Source organism: Prionailurus bengalensis, chromosome D4, assembly GCF_016509475.1.
Source record: "Prionailurus bengalensis isolate Pbe53 chromosome D4, Fcat_Pben_1.1_paternal_pri, whole genome shotgun sequence".
Classification (NCBI taxonomy): domain Eukaryota; kingdom Metazoa; phylum Chordata; class Mammalia; order Carnivora; family Felidae; genus Prionailurus; species Prionailurus bengalensis.
The window spans coordinates 17,763,805-17,784,260 of NC_057359.1; the positions used below are offsets into that span (position 1 = coordinate 17,763,805).

The window sequence follows — 20,456 nt, forward strand, 5'->3', positions numbered from 1 at the left end:
GTGTATTCCTAACAGAACCAATGTCAAGGGTGGGGAACAGAATTAGGTGAGGTCCAGATCATTGGCCCGGAATCGCCCTGTCGGAACCGTGACCTTCATCCTGTCCTCATCCTTGTCTTCTCAGGGGTCCAGATGGAAACCAGGACACTTGATGAACATCTATTAGCACATGGCTGGCTGTTGAGTTTCTTACGAAGTCTCTTAATTAATATATCCTCTTCCAAGCACCAGTTTTCTTTAGCGATTTACCAAATTTTACGCCTGATTAGATATTTGGAATATTTGCCGAAAACACAGGGTTGCCTCGCAGTCACACATTGTCTTTTATGTACACACATGTGCACACATACACATTGCTCCACCCTTAAATTAAAGGCATATGTTCACCAGAAGGGGAGAGAAGAGGTATAATGAGCTTGTATAATAAACGCAGTAATAATAATCATAATAAAATTAACTGATTCCACTTGGGAAGAATATATTTTTATCTGATATACATCCAGCTTTAGCAGGCGTGGCACCAGTTTGCATTTTAATAAATGACAGATTGCAGTTAAATTAGTTGGCAAATGTTCTAGAACTTTGGAATGATATATGGGTAGGCAAAGATAGACAGGGGAGTTTATTTAATATCGGTTCCACTTCATCAAAATTGACTCTAACTGGGGTTTGTTTTAAAAAATCCTCCATTAGTATTTAACTATATCCTGGTGGAACTTTGTGTCTTTAGAGCTTTAACAAAGCTAAGAAGTGATTTGCCAAATGGACTCAGTACGCCATTTTCTATTTTGGATACAAAGGGTTGTTTGTCTTTGTAGATGCGTATGTGGTTTCACGTTCTATAATCTTCACAAAGTTATCTGATATCTGAGTATGCAATTTAGATTACTATATTACTGTGAACTGTGATGCATTTAATGAGCACAGATTTATCCTAGCCTTGTATAGGTGCAAATGTCAAATGTTTATTGTCACCTTTTTTTTTTTCAGTTTTAAAGATTCATTTTTAACTCTGTGAGTTTATACTATTCCGTTCTAACTCTCTCTGTTTTATAGATGGATTAACTAGATATCAGTAATAATCCTTTTTTTCTTTGTGTTTGTTCTATTTGTGGTGACATACAGGGGAGGACATGAGGTCCTTATTACAGAAGTCATTCCAGTGTAGTACGGATGTCCCAATTTATAGGGAGAATACGAAATCATACAGGGATCATCTTAGGTCAAGTTAAGGTCCGTACCAATTCTGAATTTCTGTGATTCAGAACATAAATTTAAGAAAGGCAATGGCAATTTTCTTTAGCAAAACGTGGCAGTAACCGGGCTAAAAATAAGGTCACTGGGAAATAAACAAGGATAAATTGAACTGACTTGCTACTATCAAATGGTATGGTTTTGAAGCATACACATCTTTTATAGCAGGTTTTTTTCACTTAACCAGAGCTTACCATTCTCTTCAAGATGGAAACCCTCAAACTTCATATTCAAGATTGTAAACATCATGATTATTATATATTCTGATAGCCACTTGGGTTAGACATGAGGATGATCTTCATAGGACCTCACCAGGTTATAGCTTTGGACGCTAAGTCTTAGCAAAGTAGGCAGCCGGACCATTAAGAAGCATGAGTGCGACTCTGACTCAGTCTGTCCTCTTCCACACCTGTGCTCTTCACCGCCATGCTGGGTGAACCCGCTCCTGCGAAACGTGTCGCATGGGCCCCTGTAGGCACATTCAGCTCTCTGTCAACGGTAGCTGTAATTATGGTCATGGAAGTGAACGCTACCCCAGGGAGCTGTCTCTTCTCTAAACTCCTGGGAAGCATCATCTGGGCAAACTGACTTGGCACATTCTGAACTTCACTGTATTGTCTCTTTGTCTTCATCCCTGGAAAGTATTGACCTTGACGTCACAAAGACCCGGGTTGGAATCTCTTTGGTTTCTCTCCAGTGTTTTGATCCAGAACAAGTTACTACGTTATCAGAACTTCTGCTTCCTTAAGAAAACACGGTGATAATACTCACTTTATGGAGTCATCATGAAGACTGACGGAGATCTCACATATACGGTGCTCAGACCTCCCTCTGGTCTTCTCTTCAGCAGAAGGGCCCCTTTGATGTATCTTTAAGGACCCCAGAGTATCCACTGCAGAATCTTGTAAACTATAGAAGCTTAATATCAGCTATAATTTTTTTTTTCCAGAAGAGTGGTTTGCTTTCATTGAAATCGGCATTGTGTTTATGGGAAGAAACCGTAAAGGGCTGATTTTCTCCCTTTCGGAAATGTTATGGGCTGCTCCACAAAAGATCAAGGTGGTTATTTCGTGGAGGAGAGGCCTATGACATTCAAACCGTATGGTGGGCTTTAGACAGGAACAGCTTGCTTGCTCTGTCAGAGTTGAGCTGACAGTTGGGACCAGTGCACCATGGTGAGGCATTCTGTAACCTAACATAGAGAAGAGTCTAAACCTTTCATTATTGCTGGAATACCCTTCTGTCCTTTCCAAATGCCCTTCCAAACATTTTCAATAAATTCCTTTCATATTCCTATTGATAGTAAATGGTTTTATTCTCCGTGAAAGGAATCTTTTCAATTTTACCCCTGCAATAGCAATTTAAAGGTGTGGTATCTTTCTGGGCAGTTCCATAATAGGCAATTAACGTTAATATTGAAAATGTCCTTCTCCGTTTCATAAACCTGTCTCTCCTGAAACAATCCTGAGCATGATTTTGCCTTTGCCCTGGGATGATCCAAGATGTAGAAACTTTTCTCATGTATGTCTTCTTTTTCTCCCCACAATGGGAATGCTGGGATGGTGGATGTACCCAGAATGGCTAGGTTGGTGATGTTAATTATTGATCGTGATAATTTCAGAGAGCGTGTAAGATTTGCATATATTTATATTTTTTAGCTGCTTGCAATGAGGAATTGAGAAAGCTCATTTGCATGCCCCTCCTCCCAGCCAGTGTTGTTGGGGACCCTGGGAAAACAGCTCGACTAGGGCTCAAAATTTGGAGGCTGTGGGAGTGACCAGAAGTAAATAACAACCTGAGTTGGCTGAGACTTCAGTGAGTCAGATGCGGAAGACAAGGTCTGAGAAAAAATGGGAGGACTGACCAATATGAATTGACTCCAGAGAGAGCATCAAAAGCAGACAATTGGGGTGCTTGGGTGACCCAGTCAGTGAAGCATCTGACTCTTGATTTCAGCTTAGGTCATGATCTCTTGGGTTGTGAGTTCAAGCCCCGCATGGGGTTCCTCCCACTGGCGGTGCTGGGATTCTCTCTCTCTCTCTCTCTCTCTCTCTCTCTCTCTCTCTCTCTCTGTCTTTCTCTCTCTCTCTCACTCTCTCTCTCCCTCTCCGCCCCCCCCCCAGTAAATAGACTTTTTAAAAAAACAGACAATTATTTGGAAATTGTTGATTTGGCAAATGAGATAGGGCAGGAAGAGAAAGTGTTTTTGTATTTTTGTTTTGTCCAATCCACTGCTGTTAACCAGGTTTCCCTAAACTATGTTGTTGCGCACTTTTAGGAACACGCACTGGCAGTACTAGGCAGTGGGGATCAGCATTTCAGCCGAGGTGGGAACGGACCCATTTGGTTCCAGCTCTGCCACTCATTGGCTCTGCAAACTTCGTTTCCTTAGTTTCCTGATGGAGGAATTTAAATTGTCAACGTACGAACATCTGACGTGTCCAGATTTAAGTAATATCCATAGCGTGTTATTCGCCATTATTTCTTTTTTCTTTTTTTCTTTTTTTAACATGAAATTTATTGTCAAATTGGTTTCCATACAACACCCAGTGCTCATCCCAGTAGGTGCCCTCCTCAACACCCATCACCCACCCTCCCCTCCCTCCCACCCCCCATCAACCCTCAGATTGTTCTCAGTTGTGTTTTTTTTTTTTAATTTTTTTTTAACGTTTTATTTATTTTTGAGACAAAGAGAGAGCATGAACGGGGCAGGGGCAGAGAGAGAGGGAGACACAGAATCGGAAGCAGGCTCCAGGCTCTGAGCCATCAGCCCAGAGCCCGACGCGGGGCTCGAACTCACGGACCGTGAGATCGTGACCTGAGCTGAAGTCGGACGCTTTAACCAACTGAGCCACCCAGGCGCCCCGATTGTTCTCAGTGTTTAAGTCTCTTATGGTTTGGCTCCCTCCCTCTCTTAACTTTTTTTTTTTATTCAGCTCCACATTTTCATTATTCATTTTGAAGTTCCTAAATGTACAGAATATCTAAAGGTTAATTAATAGGAATGAAATCCTTTGCCTGAAAGCATATTTATTTCCATTAGTAAACACACCTGGGTTTTAGTGCCTCCTGGGTATTCTTCTACCTTGTCTCCACGAAAGACTGATTTTCTTCTTCCACTTATACTTTACAAACAAGCAAAGTGAAAGAAATCTTCAGTGTTGGAATACTGTTGTTATGAGCCAAGGGTCACACGGGTGGTGCACTTGGGTGAGAAAGTGTAAGAAGCTGGGTTATGGGTACCAGCCCTCAGTATCAGCCCTTCTGAAGATGGACAGCTCCGTGACGGGATTGGTTCTACCAAGCCTTTAGTACGTTCATGTTCTACTGAGTTTATATTCTGGCAGACATGGTGGGTAAGCAAGTCATTTTTTTTTTCCTTTGTGTATTCACGCAGTAAATATAAAAGTAGCCGTTTATCAGGAACCTTGAGTCTGGGGGAGTTTGGAATTTGCGGAATTGATCGTTCTTTGGTTAATATAATTTATTGCCAAATCGGCTAACATACAGTGTGTAAAGTGTGCTCTTGGTTTTGGGGGCAGATTCCCGTGGTTCATCGCTTCCATACAACACCCAGGGCTCATCCCAACAGGTGCCCTCCTCAATGCCCATCGCCCATTTTCCCCTCTCCCCCACCCCTCCCATCCACCCTCAGTTTGTTCTCTGTATTTAAGAGTCTCTTGTGGTTTGCCTCCTTCGCTCTCTTTGTAACTATTTTTCCCCTTCCCCTCCCCCTTCTTCTTCTTCTGTTAAGTTTCTCAAGATCCACATATGAGTGAAAATATAGGGTATCTGTCTTTCTCTGACTGACTTGCTTCACTCAGCATAATACCTTCCAGTTCCATCCACGTGGCTGCAAATGGCATGATTTCATTCTTTCTCATTGCCAGGTAGTGTTCCATCGTGTGTATTGTTCTTTATGCTCGTTTTGACCGTTTATTCCAAATGTCCTTTTAGAAAAGTGAGCTAACGCCAATTTTAGGTTCCCTGAATTGAGCGGACGCTCCTCACGCCGGTACTAGAACATGAACAATGTTGTGAAAAGACCCCAAATGTAGGTTGCAAGTTATAAATGTGTTTATCATTTCGCCAGAAATGCCTGCCACTATCGTCACCCGTAGTTGATTCCACAATCATACGTCAGATTCTCTATTCCCTTATAAAAGGAAGTTGACTGCACTCAGTATGCTTGGGAAGCATAGAAAATGGATTTTCATTTGCGCGCGGTCAAATTAATACGATCGCTGATAACTGCATCTCATATGTTCACTATTAAGAAGTCAACAGGGGCGCCTGGGTGGCGCAGTCGGTTAAGCGTCCGACTTCAGCCAGGTCACGATCTCGCGGTCCCTGAGTCCGAGCCCCGCGTCGGGCTCTGGGCTGATGGCTCAGAGCCTGGAACCTGTTTCTGATTCTGTGTCTCCCTCTCACTCTGCCCCTCCCCCGTTCATGCTCTGTCTCTCTCTGTCCCAAAAATAAATAAACGTTGAAAAAAAAATTAAAAAAAAAAAAAAAGAAGTCAACAGAACATCAAAAAAAAATTCTTAACCTACAGGGCTTAGTCATCTATTGTATACACAGCAAATCAGGATAGAGAAAGCCTGATGTGGGGCAGAAAAGATGTGCGAGGTCGAGATGGAGGAGAAGAGGGACTGAAGTCGTATCACACAAGAAAACGTAGGAAGACGAAAACGGGACGAACTCGCTAATCATTCACACATGCCTTCTTTGCCCCGCTTTGAGTACATTTGCTTTTTCAGTCCTTGTCAATTATCGAACTTGCTGGGACAGGGTAAGTAGCACAGAATAAGAATGGTGGAGACACTCCGATGGAGTATGTTTTGTCAGGTCAGTCTGTGGGTCTTTTGACAGTCCTTCCTCCAAATTCGATTTAGGGCTACATGGCAGCTGTGGGAGTAGGCATGCTAAGGCAGGTATGGAAAGATCAAGAACAGCACTGGGGCGGGGGCCGAAGGAAAACGGGACCTCAGCAGGTGTTGGTGGAGGACGCTTTTGTTTGTCAGCTATCTGTTGAAATCATCTTGGGGAAGCATTGGGAACCATATTCAGTCCTAGAATTTGTACTTGGAAACGAGTAGAAATAGTGAGCTGTTGGCTGCATTCAGATGACCAAATAAGTCATAATTAACAACAACTTCTGAAAGTTTTTTAAATGTGTATTTATTTTTGAGAGACAGAGTGTGAGCAGGGGAGGGGCAGAGAGAGAGAGGGAGACACAGAATCCCAAGCAGGCTCCAGGCTCCGAGGTGTCCGCACAGAGCCCGACGCGGGGCTTGAGCTCGCGAACTGCGAGATCGTGACCTGAGCCCAAGTTGGACGCTTCACCGACTGAGCCACCCAGGCGCCCCAGTTTGGTTTTTAAATACTTAAAGTAGTTCTTCTGTTTAACTTAGTAATTCTTAGAGCATAATGAATATGGGTGGCTCAATCAGTTGAGTGTCTGGCTTTGGCTCAGATCATGATCTCACAGCTGATGAGTTCGAGCCCCACGGCAGGCTCTGTGCTCACAGCTCGGAGCCTGGAGCCTGCTTGGGATTCTGTGTCTCCCTCTCTCTGCCCCTCTCTCCCTTGCACTCTGTCTCTGTCTCTGTCTCTCAAAAATAAATATTGAAAACAAAATTAAAAAAAAAATTATTATTATGTTTATTTATTTTGAGAGAGAGACAGAGTGTAAGTGGGGGAGGCACAGAGAGAGAGGGAGACAGAATCTGAAGCAAGGCTCCAGGCTCCGAGCTGTCAGCGCAGAGCCTGACGTGGGGCTCGAACCCATGAGCGTGAGATCGTGACCTGAGTCGAAGTCGGATGCCCAACCGACTGAGCCACCCAGGCGGCCCTGAAGACAAAATTTTAATAATTATTCTGAGAGCAGAAGCAGAATCAAGTGAAACCTGTATACTCTTTACATCAGGCACTGTGACTCGTGGCTTGAGTAGATCATAAAAATACGGGTTTCACGTGCTTATTTTCTGGGTGAGGGAAGATACCACAGTAGTGGCCCGACAAAGTTAGCACTTTGGCATGGGATTGTTTCTGACAAAGCGGCACTTAACTTCCAGATCCCTAACCCTCAGAGGGCACATTTCCTTTGACTCATTAAGAACATCTCATTATCTGTCTTACTCGATTCTCTTATGTTTCGGTGTAAAGTGGCCCACTTTATTCCCTGGGTCCAAATAAGTCTCAGATACAGCTGACCCTTGACCAACGTGGAGATTAGGGACACTGACCCCTCCCTCCCATCCCCCGCACAGTGAAAAATCCATGTGTAACTTTTGATTCCCCCCAGCACTTAACTACTTGACCGGAAGTCTTAACCATTAACACACAGTCGATTAACACCAATTTTGTGTGTTATGTGTATTATATACTGTCTTCTTACAACAACGTAAGCTAGAGAGAAAAAATGTTATTAAGAGAATCCTAAGGAAGAGAAGGTACATTTACGCTCCTGTACTGTATTTATTTAGAAAAAATTCACCTATGAGGGGATCTGTGTGCACGTCAACCCTGTGTTGTTCAAGGGTCAGCTGTGATTAATGTTCCCACCCCAGTCCCAGTCTTGCCTTAATGAACGGATTGAAGAGACAGTCGTAGGCTTTAGTCTGTCCCAGAGACGTCTTATTGACATCTGTATCATGACTGCATTCCCTTGGTGCATCCCCAAAGAAGATTCTGCGGCACTGAGCTTCGCCAGGGTTGTCTCCAAGGCATTGGGAGCTGTGTGACCCCCTGATCCTGATTTGTTCTCAATTCCGGATTGTATTTCTTGGATTACTTCTTAGGTCGCTTTTAAGAAGCTTTCGCTTCCACGTGAAGTGTCTGCTGCTAACGATCATGATTCAGAGGGTCGTTAACTATTGCTTCAACAAGCAATATGTATTTTAGAATTCTGGGACAGTTTGTGTGACCACCACAGATACCTTCCAGAAGTGTGCTGTTGTCATTTTGCCTTTACGTCATGTTTCCAGACTAGACCTGTTTCTGTCAATGAACCTGCTTCATTAAGGAACAAGGTTGATTTTGTGAAAAAGATGATCGATTTTGTTAAAAGAGAGAGAGAGAGAGAAGCCATTCCTTCTTCATATCTCAGCTACTAAATCGTTGTGGGTATCCTTTCTTTGCCCACCCTCTTCCGGCCTGAAGCCCCTTTATCTGTGATCCCGGTGTGGAAGAGCTTCCGCGGCGGGTGGTGGCCTTTTGTCACTGAGAGCAGAGCGGTGACGGACTTTGGTAACGGGGTATGCAGGCGACGCTTGGAAGACATTGCAGGCAAAGGAACGTGTCTCATCCGAAACATCATACGTTCCATTGGCCTGCCTCTTCCTGTTGACGCACATAGACACGTGCATTCTGATCAGACTTGTCGGGACCTCCATTCCCCACATCCACCACATCCTTGTTATAAGATGGCTCGCCTGTTACTTAGTGGTACTCGGTTTCCTAATCTGCAAAGTACGCATCTCACTTAATGGTATTGCTCTGAATTAACTCATATTTGTGAAAGCACAAGCATGGTGTCCGGCCACATATTTTTTTTTTTTTTTTTTTTTTTTTGGTATGTGGAAGTCTCTGGTCACTTACTCACTCCCCTTTAAGAATCCTTTCTAAGCGACGTGGGAGAAGAAAATAATATTAAAATACCAAAGAAAACCTACCTGTATTGGCTGAACGAGGATCACACCCTTTTAAAGAAAGAAGTTTGGGGGCGCCTGGGTGGCTCGGTCGGTTAAGCGTCCGACTTCAGCCAGGTCACGATCTCGCGGTCCGGGAGTTCGAGCCCCGCGTCAGGCTCTGGGCTAATGGCTCGGAGCCTGGAACCTGTTTCCAATTCTGTGTCTCCCTCTCTCTCTGCCCCTCCCCTGTTCATGCTCTGTCTCTCTGTCTCAAAAATAAATAAACGTTAAAAAAAAATTTTTTTTTAATAAAAAAAAAAAAAAAAAGAAAGAAGTTTGGTTCCATCAAACTCTCTAGCTTTCAAAACCTGGCTTAGGGGCTAGGGTTTCATTGATAATGCGGCGTAAAGTAGCCTTTTCTGACCTCCTGAACCACAAGAAAATCCAGGTCCTCTCTAGCCTTTACGAACAAAATTATGTGGTATTATAAATTGATTTTTGTAGGGCCTACACGAGAAGGAACGCATGCACAATTAAACACACGATGAAACAGAATAGTTAGCGTTTGGTCTCATGGGTCTAATGTGGATTTCACGAAACACTTTGCCGTGAGTTTACTAACTTTTAACTTAGCACTCAGTTGAAGTGGAGGGCTTTGTTTTTTTCTTTTTTTTCATCCCAAGCCATATTTAAATATGACCGGTGTGAATCACAGTACTTTACCAAACTAGAAAATGTCATTTCCTACACTTTGGGGGAAATACGTTGTCTCAAAATTCTTTTCTCTTTATGCTATTCTGGGCACCTGCCCTTCCCCCTACATCCCACATTAAAATTTAATTCTTTTTTTTTTTTTTAATTTTTTTTTTCAACGTTTATTTATTTTTTGGAGGACAGAGAGAGACAGAGCATGAACGGGGGAGGGGCAGAGAGAGAGGGAGACACAGAATCGGAAACAGGCTCCAGGCTCTGAGCCATCAGCCCAGAGCCCGACGCGGGGCTCGAACTCCCGGACCGCGAGATCGTGACCTGGCTGAAGTCGGACGCTTAACCGACTGCGCCACCCAGGCGCCCCAAAATTTAATTCTTAAATTACTCTGAGTTTTTGGAGAAACGTCCAGATCTTCTTTTACCACATATGTTTTGGTTTTCTGACGATTGCACACTGATGAAACGTGCCATGCATCTGTAGTAAATAAATCTCTGAATTGCTAATTGTTTCAGATTAACCCCATAGATCTTTAGCGCAGGTCTGTATGGCATTTTCAGCTCACAGATTTAGTCCGTTTATTTCTGGGGCTTTAATCACACGTGCTTTTAAACACACGCTTTTGAACACGCGTGCATAAAAGTCACAAGGCCTCGTGGATAGTGTGGCTATCAGCATCTCTTTATTCTGTCACCTCCATGGGGCGGGGGGGCCGCCCTTTATCTCCTCACGTTGGATTCATCAGCTCAGGCTGCCATACTGGAATACCACAGACTGGGGGGCTTAACAACAGAGATGTGTTTTCTTGAAGTCTGGAGGCTAGAAGTCTGGAAGTCCATGATCAAGGTGCCAGCAGAGTTGGGTTCCGGTGTCACCTCCCTCCGTAGCTTACAGACAGCCTTCACACAGCCTAGCCTCTGTGCACTCGCTCCTGGCTTCTTTCTTTCCCTATAAGGACACCAGTCCTGTCAGATGAGGGTGCCACCATTGTGACCTCATTTATTCTTGATTACCCTCTTTAAATGCCTTATCTTTAAATACAGTCATATTGGAGGGTGAAGGCATCAGCATATGAACTTGAAGGGGAGAGGACACAACTCATTCCAGAACACATCTTGGGGACAACACCACATGTCTCCCATTAGATTCTCCAGATCCCTTTCCCCCTTCTGTCCATAAGCTCCGTGCTCAGGGGTACTGATCTCTATGCGTCCCAGTTCCTCCGGCTTCTGGTGGGGGTCAGCCAGTGGGATACACTGGCAAGAAATGGGAGAGAAGGAGAAAGAGACTGGGGTCTCGGTACATATTCCCTTGACCCCCTTCTGTGCAGGACCAACATGGGTTGGCATGTCCCCGATCAGTTCTCAACTTCTACTAGCCCCTCTGTTTCCAGTTCCAGTGACCCCCACTCCTCAGCTTCCTTCCTTCATGAGGGGGTTAAGGGTGATTATTGACCTCATACTGTCCTTTGAAGTTTCCCTTCACCATGCCCAACCGTAACATGATTCCTTCAAATTATGCTTGATGGAAGGATGTCACCTCTGTCTGGAAGGCACATTTCCAGAGCCGGGGCAAACCACTGTTCTAGAAACCAAGAGGATCTCCAAAGGACTCCATGATGACATCATCGCTCCTTCACAGTGGTGTCACCTCTGGACGCTGCCATAATAGAATGACTTGGGGTCCTACTTCTAAGGGAGTCCTGCTCAGGTGGGGATTTCCGGGTGCACTTTTGCATCTGAACCTATGTTCTTCCCCCTGAGAATGCTCAGGACCATGTATGCATCCTTTCCTTCTCGTTTGAATCCTGCTGCTACCAAGTCTGGAGAGAATCTGGAGACTGGTCTGTCATTGGTTCTACTGCCAAACTTCAATAAAGACACTGGAGACTTGGCTAAAAACACTACAGCAACCACTAGCCTTCTCTTTGCCCAAAAGAAGATTGTTGTTAAGGGTTAAGGGCACAGGCTTTAGCTCCACTTGGATTTCAAGCTCTGGCTCTGGCATTCATGAGCATTTCTGAGCCCCAGTTTGACCATCTGTAAAATGGTGATATAGATTTGAATTACACAGAATAATGTTTGTACGATGTTTGGTGCATAGTAAGTTTGTACAAATGTTAGCCTCTATTGTTTTTAGTGCATAGTGCGTAACACCCCTCTTGCTCATAAAATAAAAACTACCTCTTAAGAACTGGCCCTCTGAGGGGTGCCGGGGTGGTGCAGTCAGTTGAGCGTCCGACTCTTGGTTTCTGCTCAGGCCATGATCTCATAGTTCGTGGGTTCGAGCCTCACCCCGGGCTCTCTGCTGATAGCATGGAATCTGCTTGGGATTCTGTCTCTCCTTCTCTCTGTCTGTCCCCGCTTGTGCTCGCTCTCTCTTTCTCTCTCTCAAAAATAAATAAATAAACTTAAAAAAAAAAAAAAAGAATTGGCCCTGTGTTTTCCCTCTTAATGTGGAAAACATTAAGAGGGAAATAAGTGTGTTTGTTTCTATTTATAAAAACCCTACGTGGTCATGGAAGGGTGGTGTGAAAAAGAAAACTCTTTCCTATTCTTACCAAACAGAATAAGTTCTGTTACATTATCACTTTATGGCAGCTGTATGCATATAAGTTTATAAACATTGACTTCTTTACACATGCACACGCATCTGCACACACACACACACACACACACACATACATTTCTTTAAACTGAGATCATATTATATCATTTTGTATCCTCCATTTGTAATTACATTGTGAACATAAAAATACCTGCTAAATATTTTCTCGTTAAATTTTCTTTTTTCAATCAAACAAGTTTGGGCGGCGCCTGGGTGGTTCAGTTGGTTGAGTGACCGACTTCAGCTCAGGTCATGATCTCATGGTTTGTGAGTTCGAGCCCCGCCTTGGGCTCTGTGCCGACAGCTGAGAGCCTGGAACCTGCTTCAGATTCTTTGTCTCCCTCTCTGTCTCTTGCTCCCGGCTTGTGCTCTATCTCAAAAATAAATAAATAAACATTTTAGAAAATCAAGTACGTTTTTAAAGATCTTTTCATTGCATTTCTGTGTGCATCATAGGCACATAGTCATAATTTTATACAGGTACACAAATGTGATTGTGCTATATGTGCCTTTTCATAGTTTTGTGGTTCTTAATCTATTATCGGTTACAGTGGTATTTAAACCAGAGTGTTTTGGCATTACGTCATGTGTTCTGTTGACCTGTCAGATAAAGCTCCAATGTAATCGTGCTTTTCGCCACAGCACAGCCTCTCAGTTAGAGAGAGGGCACGTATTGATGATGAATTTGACCCTTCCTTCTCTGGCTATGATGTTCTGTCTCTGAGGTAAGGAGATGAGGCACCGGGGTTTCTCAACCTGGCCATCTACACCATAGTGAGGAGTTAATTCCTTCTGGAGATTTTCAAAGCATTGAACAAAATCCTTCGTTTATGATGGCTTGGTGCTTTTTGTATCCTTCTGTACATTTCATGAATATTTTGATGGGAAACTGAAAGTTGATAAACCAGACCCAGCTGTCTTGTGGCAGTAGCATCCAGAACTTTCTCTCCCTCTCTCTTCATGAATATTTCCCATTCCTGTCCGATCATACTGCATTTTTCCACACTGAAGGACAAAAAGAAATCTATGTGCAGGTCAGTCAAGTCATGTCATAAATATTCTGTTCCTTGAGGTTTCAAGGTCACAGACAGTTTATCAAGGATATTTCAAATTCTCCGTCGTCTCTCTTTCCTTGGCTCTTTTACCAGAAATTCCAAAATAGCAGCCCAAATACTTCCCTCCACCTGAGACCATAAAAGCTAGGGCCTCGAAGCAAGGAAGAGGTTCAGCCGTCAACAGCTTTGTCACTTTGGTTACCACTCTCTCATGACCAAATGATAGATTTTGGCCTCTGTGTCCGCCAGTGTGATTTCTGGTTTTAAAAAGGTAAAATTTCTGAGGGATTCAGCTCTGACAGTTCAGAGAACTGCTCTTCACTTTGGCTTATTTCTGCCTCTTCTTCTGCAGATCTCCCCTTATGGAACCAAATCGCCATTATGCTTCGGTACATCTATGTTCTACTTTGGTTCTTCTCTTTTTTTATTTCACAACCTTAGGAAAATCTTCAAGTACATGCCAAGTTTTGGCCTAAAGAATGTAACCCTATCTCCTAGCCTTGTAAGAAAGAATTCATGGATCTGGTTGAAGAAAGGTATCTACACGCAAATATGTTTGGAAAAACATCAGATTGTTTCCACACCCCCCTTAGAGTTTTGCAATGGATGATCACTTACTAAGTTCTGCAATAGGGGAACCTGTTTTATCTTGCTTAACTTAGACTTTCCAAACATTCTTAACCTTGGAGTTCTTTTATTTCTGGTAGTATGCGTTAACATCCTTCATAATTAACGCCCATGCCGTACATAGGGGAGGCACAGCTCTGGAAGGCACATAGTCCCTAATTCTGCTGCTCACTGGCGACGTGATCTCAGGGTAAATACAAAACTTCTTCACACGTCCTATCGCTCGGATGTCAACTGAGGGAGCATAATGGCACCCATTTCACGTGGATGAAGATTTATAGCACTATTACATGTCTGTGGTAGTTACAACTAACAGTATTCCAACTCTGGGGTCTGGCTCTTCGGGTTCCAATTTTGTCCCTCCGCTTCCTGACCTTGGGAACATTTCTTAACTTCTGTAGCTCAATTCTTCATCTATCCAATGGGGACGAAGATTGTACCATTCTCACAGTGTTGTTGGAAGAGTTCGGTCTGATTCACGTAAAACAATTATAAATGTGCCTGGTCCGTGGTGGGTACCTAATGAACGTTAGCCGTGTTAGTGTCATCATTGGTGCTCTTGTTACGTCTGTGAGTGTATCACGTGAAACGGATTATTTTATTTATTTCAATTTAAATCCAAGTTAGTTAACATATAGTGTCATAAAAGTTTTAGGAGTAGGATTTAGTGATTCATCACTTACATAGAACACCCAGTGCTCATCCTAACAAGTGCCCTCCTTAATGCCCATCCCCCATTTAGCTCATCCCCCCACCACCTCCCCTCCACCAACCCTCAGTTTGTTCTCTGTGTTCAGGAGCCTCTTATGATTTGTCTCCCTCTCTGTTTGTATCTTATTTTTCCTTTCCTTCCCTTCCCCCGTGTTCATCTGTTTTGTATCTTACATTCCACGTATGAATGAGATCATATGGTATTTATCTTTCTCTGACTGACTTATTTCACTTAGCGTAATACATTCTAGTTCCATCCATGTTGTTGCCAATGACAAGATTTCATTCTTTTTGATCCCCAAGTAATATTCCATTGGACGTATATACCACATCTTTCTCCATGCGTCAGTCGCTGGACATTTGGGCTCTTTCCATACTTGGGCTATTGTCGATAGTGCCGCTATAAACGTGGGGGTGCATGTGCCCCTTCGAACCAGCATTTCTGTATCCTTTGGATAAATACCTAGTAGCACAGTTGCTGGGTCATAGTGTAACTCTACTGTTAATTTTTTGAGGAAACTCCATACTGTTTTCCAGAGTGGCTGCACCAGTTGGCTTTCTGAAAGGGATTATGTTAGATTTTTTTTTTATTGGGGTGTAATTGACCTATAACATCGTATTAGTTTCAAGTGTACAAAATAATGCTTTGATGTTTGTATATATTGTAAAACGAACACCACAGTGAGTCTCGTTAACATCCGTCACCAGGCATAGCTACATTTTTTTTTGTCCTAGTAATGAGAACTTTTAAGATCTACCCTCTTAGCAGCTTTCAAATAAGCAATACAGGATTATTCTCTGTAGTCAGTCACCAAGCTAGACATTACATACACATTATTTTAGTTCCCAAAAGCAGCTCCTCTCACCTCAAGGAACAGCTTAAATCCAGCATATTATGAAAAGAGTATCACAGCCCTCCTCTAGATATTTGATGGTGCCTGTTGATTTTGACCTTCTCTCCAATGTAGAGTCTGTGATCTGTATTTTCCATCATGTAACTTTTTCTGTTTGTGAACAGGGGCGGAGAGGCCTCGGCTCTGTTTTTGTCTGGGCCTCGGGAAATGGTGGGAGGAGCAAAGACCACTGTTCCTGTGACGGCTACACCAACAGCATCTACACAATCTCCATCAGCAGCACAGCTGAGAGTGGGAAGAAGCCTTGGTACCTGGAAGAGTGTTCGTCCACGTTGGCCACCACCTACAGCAGTGGAGAGTCCTACGATAAGAAAATAGTACGTGGCATTTGCATGTCATGATTTATTCATTTATCTTTCACTACGAAATACAGAGGAAAGGGGCGCCTGGGTGGCTCAGTCGGTTAAGCGTCTGACTTTGGCTCAGGTCATGATGCCGCGGTTCATGAGTTTGAGCCCCGCGTCGGGCTCTGTGCTGACAGCTCAGAGCCCGGAGCCTGCTTCAGATTCCGTGTCTCCCTCTCTGTCTGCCCCTCCCCTGCTCACATTCTGCGCCTCTCTCTCTCTCTCTCTCTCTCTCTAAATAAACGTAAAAATAAAAAAAAAAGAAATACAAAGGAAGAACCATAAACTTATACACAAAAGTAATACATGGAAATAGGCAAGTAATATGTGGAAATTAGCTGCTGACGCAGTACAAGTATTTGTAAGTTTCGTCATTCTGTTATTGGAAGTGCTTATCTGGGCCATTCGATTCCAGCATTTGATGTGGTCTTCGACATGAGTAAGCTTTAGTTTTATTGAAGACAAATGAGCAGTCCACTTTGACCTTGCGAGTTAGTGGTAGAGAAGAGACCAGTTCCGACACTCAGCCTACTTCCCTTATCCCTCTGTCCCCATACTGCCTTTGAAACTTACCTTCAGCGCTTCGGTTTCAAAGTGGGTCTGACTAATTCCGTGGGAACTAAACCGATCAAAAGGTGCTTTTCTACTACTGAGGCACCAGCTCGCCTGAATGAAGAGCGCAGAAGTCCTACGTGATCGCCCGCTTACCCGCGTGCCCTGCTCTCCGTGCAGACAGAGAACTGATTGAGAGTTCAGGTTGCAGGACCAGCCTGCTTGGGTTTTGTTCACTGTTGAACCATTTACTATAGCTGGGTAACGTTAGACACATTACTTAATTTTTCTGTCTCGACAAGCCTCATCTGTAAAAGGTGAGCATGTAATATTGCATGGTTTATGGCATTATTATTACAAAGATGATGAAGAAGTAAATAAAAAGGGCTTTGCATACTCCTTGAACCACTGATGCCCAAGGAAGTTCTGACTTCTGGGGTGCCCAGCGCCGTGCCTCTGGTTCTAAATTTCAAACACCTTTGCATTTTGCTCTTTTCTTGATGATAGTTTTGTAAACCGTCTCAGGATTTGTCTCTCTAAAGTGAATCTAAGCTGCTTCACTTGACATTTTTTAGCATTTAGCGAAGACCCTTCTCTCAGGTCTTGTAGATTCATGCAAATTTGGGTCGCATCTGATTACACGGGGAGGAAACACAGCACTCCCTTCGTGGAATTCGCCATCCACATCCATTTGGGTCTTCTTGATTATCCTGGTTATCATATAATTTTCATGTGTGATTCCTTAGCTACTTTTCCCTACCTTCTTTAGTTACATTTTTCAGATTGATTTAAATAAAAATCGCCTACCCATATCCATATCCCCTCTGCCCCTAGCTTTCCTTAATTCCTCCACAATAACTGGGTTAAAAAATATGTCCGTGAATCTACCTTTAAGCACCTCCAACATTCATCAGTAAACATAACCGTGCAATACAAAGTAAAATATCAAAGGAGAAAACCCAGGGATGACAAGCACCACAGTTTCCTGGCTTTCTTAATGGGAAAGCGATGTTCCGTGATTTTTTACCTTCATTATGAAAATGTTATAATCCAGGAGTGCCACTTTTGCTCTCAAATTTGCTTGTCTCTCAGAACTCGCGGTCAAGGTCCACTAAAACTCAGTGGCATCCGTCAGTTCTGCACCATAAAAATCCTGATGGAACTCTCTGGAATAAGAGTTCTCTTTCTGTACCTCTCGAAGTCTAAAGGCAAATTTGCCATTGCTTCAAAGTGAATATGCCCGTCGACTCCTGTTTGCCTTGTGTGGTGTTTGCCATGGAGAGGGTACCATGAAGTTCCATAAATGCCTTTCTTAAGAGAAATGTACAACCCAGTGGGCAAAACATCAAAGGAGAAGAAAAGGTTTTCTGGGTCCTGGATGGGAGAAGGCAAGATGGACAGACCTCAAAACCTCTGCGTGAGATTTACTCCCTAGACTTGACCTTCCTAGCCCCTCATCATGCTGTGATGCTATGGTGGATGCTGTGACCACCCCCCGCCCCCAACGACAGGCAATCATTTAGGATTCTCCCAGGGACGGACAGAATGATCCGTTCACTGGATGGATTCATTCAGCCATAGACTACACTTTCCCCCTAACTGCTGCTTCTGATACCAAAACCTTTGCTGACTCACTTGATATATGTAACCTATTTGTTTCTCACTTCTGTTAAATCTCTTTCTCCCATTTTCGTAGCAACAATTTATTAGTAATTTTTCTCCATCCCGTTCTTAGAATCTCTTTATATTGCCCGAATCTGCAAATTACCGTAAACTGCAGAGGAATTTGGGAGCTGTTTCAAGTTAGAGTCTCCAGCCTTAGACCCATCTCTCAGTGGCTCAGTGACCCTCAACACTGCAATCTGTACCCCCCACCCCCCCGAAGAAAGGCACTTTGATCGTGAACGTGTTAACAGTTTGAACATGAGTAGAGTTAGCAACAACACCGGCCTTTTATGGTCCAGCTGACCCCTTTTCCTTCTAGATGTCAGAATGACAAATAATCCTGCGACGTGCCTGGGACCTTTTCTTTACCAGGCTTTGAACCAAACGCCGGTGGGCCCTCAGAGGTGCCCACTTCCTGTCAATGGCATTGTGATTGAGCGTTGCAGGAATGGTGGTGACTGTCCCCCCTTTGTTCTGGGGCTCTCCTCCCTGGGCCATTCATTTCCTTGTGCCATTGCGGCTTCTTCAGGAGAGCACTGTTGTCATTTCTTGTCTGTAGAGCCCCATTGTGCTTTGAACCAGGCAGATGCTAAGGATTCAGGAGAGAGGAAGGATCGCTCTGCTTCAGGAAAAGCACTTTTGTTCAATAAATTTGACTTGTCCCCAACAGAATGGTTTGCAAGCAGGAGAACCTGGCCCTGGGTTTCAGATCGGCCACATCTCTGTCCCTTGGTTTCCCACCACGACTGTTGGTACAGTCGTGGACCTCGGTATTTCATTCATGCTTTAATCGATTCAGATCGGTAATGGTCTTATATCTTATTACAGCACGTGAAGCATCCAGAATAGCAAGATTACTACAGTAAGAAACTCCCCTGTAAGCTCAACAGAAATCAGTTGAAATGACTGATTATTGTAAAGCCACATTATCAACTAATACGTTTTTATTAACAATATTGCATGCTTCTTATCCCGTGCCAAATACGTAATACGTTCACAGTTATAGTAACATGCCATAACTATGGCATTTTTTCTTTATCCTTCTAATTAGTGCCAGGTACTGGGCATGCATTAATTGCATGGTCTCATAGTACCCTCAGAACTCTACACAGGAGCACCAGGAACCGTCCTCACTTCACAGATGAGAAAACTAATGCTTGAAAGGTTGAAAGAAACTTAGGCAGTACGTGATGGAGCCTGGATTCCCACCAAATTGGGGATGGACGCCATCTTGTAACCAGGGTGCTGTCACGCTCTGGAGACTTCTCAAGGACACCCACCATGGGGCTGTCTGAAAGCACGGTGCTGCTGTCAGCTGTTTGGGGTTCTTTTCTTAGTGATAAAAAAAAAATACGTATCTTTAGAACGCATAGGTATCCATTATTTTTCACTCCCGGTGATTTGATTTTCACGTCCTAAGACCTCCTGATAATCCCCTAAAACAATCAGTACTCTTGCAAAAACCTAAAGCTCTTTGCCAATCCGAGTCGCTGGTCCCCTGTGTCAGCCCGGAGCTCGTCCAGAATTTGCTTTCCGCGTGACGTTCAAGCTAGGGCTCTCCCTCTTGTCACAAGTGTCCTCTGTTAAGGCCCGGTACCGCCAGATAGCACTTCATTTGTGCTAATGAATTTCACCCCAGGGAGGGTTTTTCTTGTTCCCCTCCCCCAGTCCCTTTTATCTTGTTCAATTTCCTTCCTCGCGTCCGTAAAGCTGCTTAATGTATTACACTTTTTCTTACTGACTGCCTGTTTTGCAGTAGATTGGAAACTACGTGAGGTCGAAGATTTTGTCTTGTTCCTTCCCAGAGCCTGAGCTTAGTAAATATGCATGCATAAATCACTATCAGACGCTGGGAAGGATGGGAGCTGCAAGGATTGTTTACGCAGCCACAGGAAGACAGGGAAATGCTCTGTTTCTTTAAGAAAAACTCCTTCTGGTAGGTTGGTAAAAGGTAAAGGCATTTGGCAATAATGTATTTCGCATCTGAAATTGCCCACAGGAATCTTGCCGTAAAGGCGTGCGTGCTACCTTTCTTAGTGTCCAAGAGCGCTAAAGATCCCATCTGAAACCCTTCACTGCCTCCTGAAATGACTCCCAAGTTCTGATTTGGAAATAAAGCTTCCCCCTCTCCCCAGTCCCTCCCATCGTTAAATGATCTCCTTCTTTTGGGACTCGTTCAACCTTTGCCCTTTTGCCTCTGGTCATTTGTCTTAGAGATTGGAATATGGCCTTGATCCTGTTCCTCCTGGGAGGGGTCTTGTGAGCCAAGGGTTAGAGAGTACATAGGCTCTGCTCAGCCCATTCCTGATGTCATGTTATTGATTTGTGTTCCCAACAAACTTGCCCCCCCGCCCAGGGTATCTCAGGTTGGACTGAGTGACCAA

General features: G+C 43.8%; 1 protein-coding gene across 1 annotated transcript in view; it reads left to right on the plus strand.

Moving 5' to 3' along the window:
* PCSK5 (proprotein convertase subtilisin/kexin type 5) overlaps nt 1-20,456 on the plus strand; it is a 457,705-nt gene that overhangs the window by 182,581 nt on the left and 254,668 nt on the right. The window contains 1 exon segment of the mRNA XM_043565357.1: nt 15,616-15,828. Within this exon segment, the coding sequence (XP_043421292.1) occupies nt 15,616-15,828 (213 nt within the window).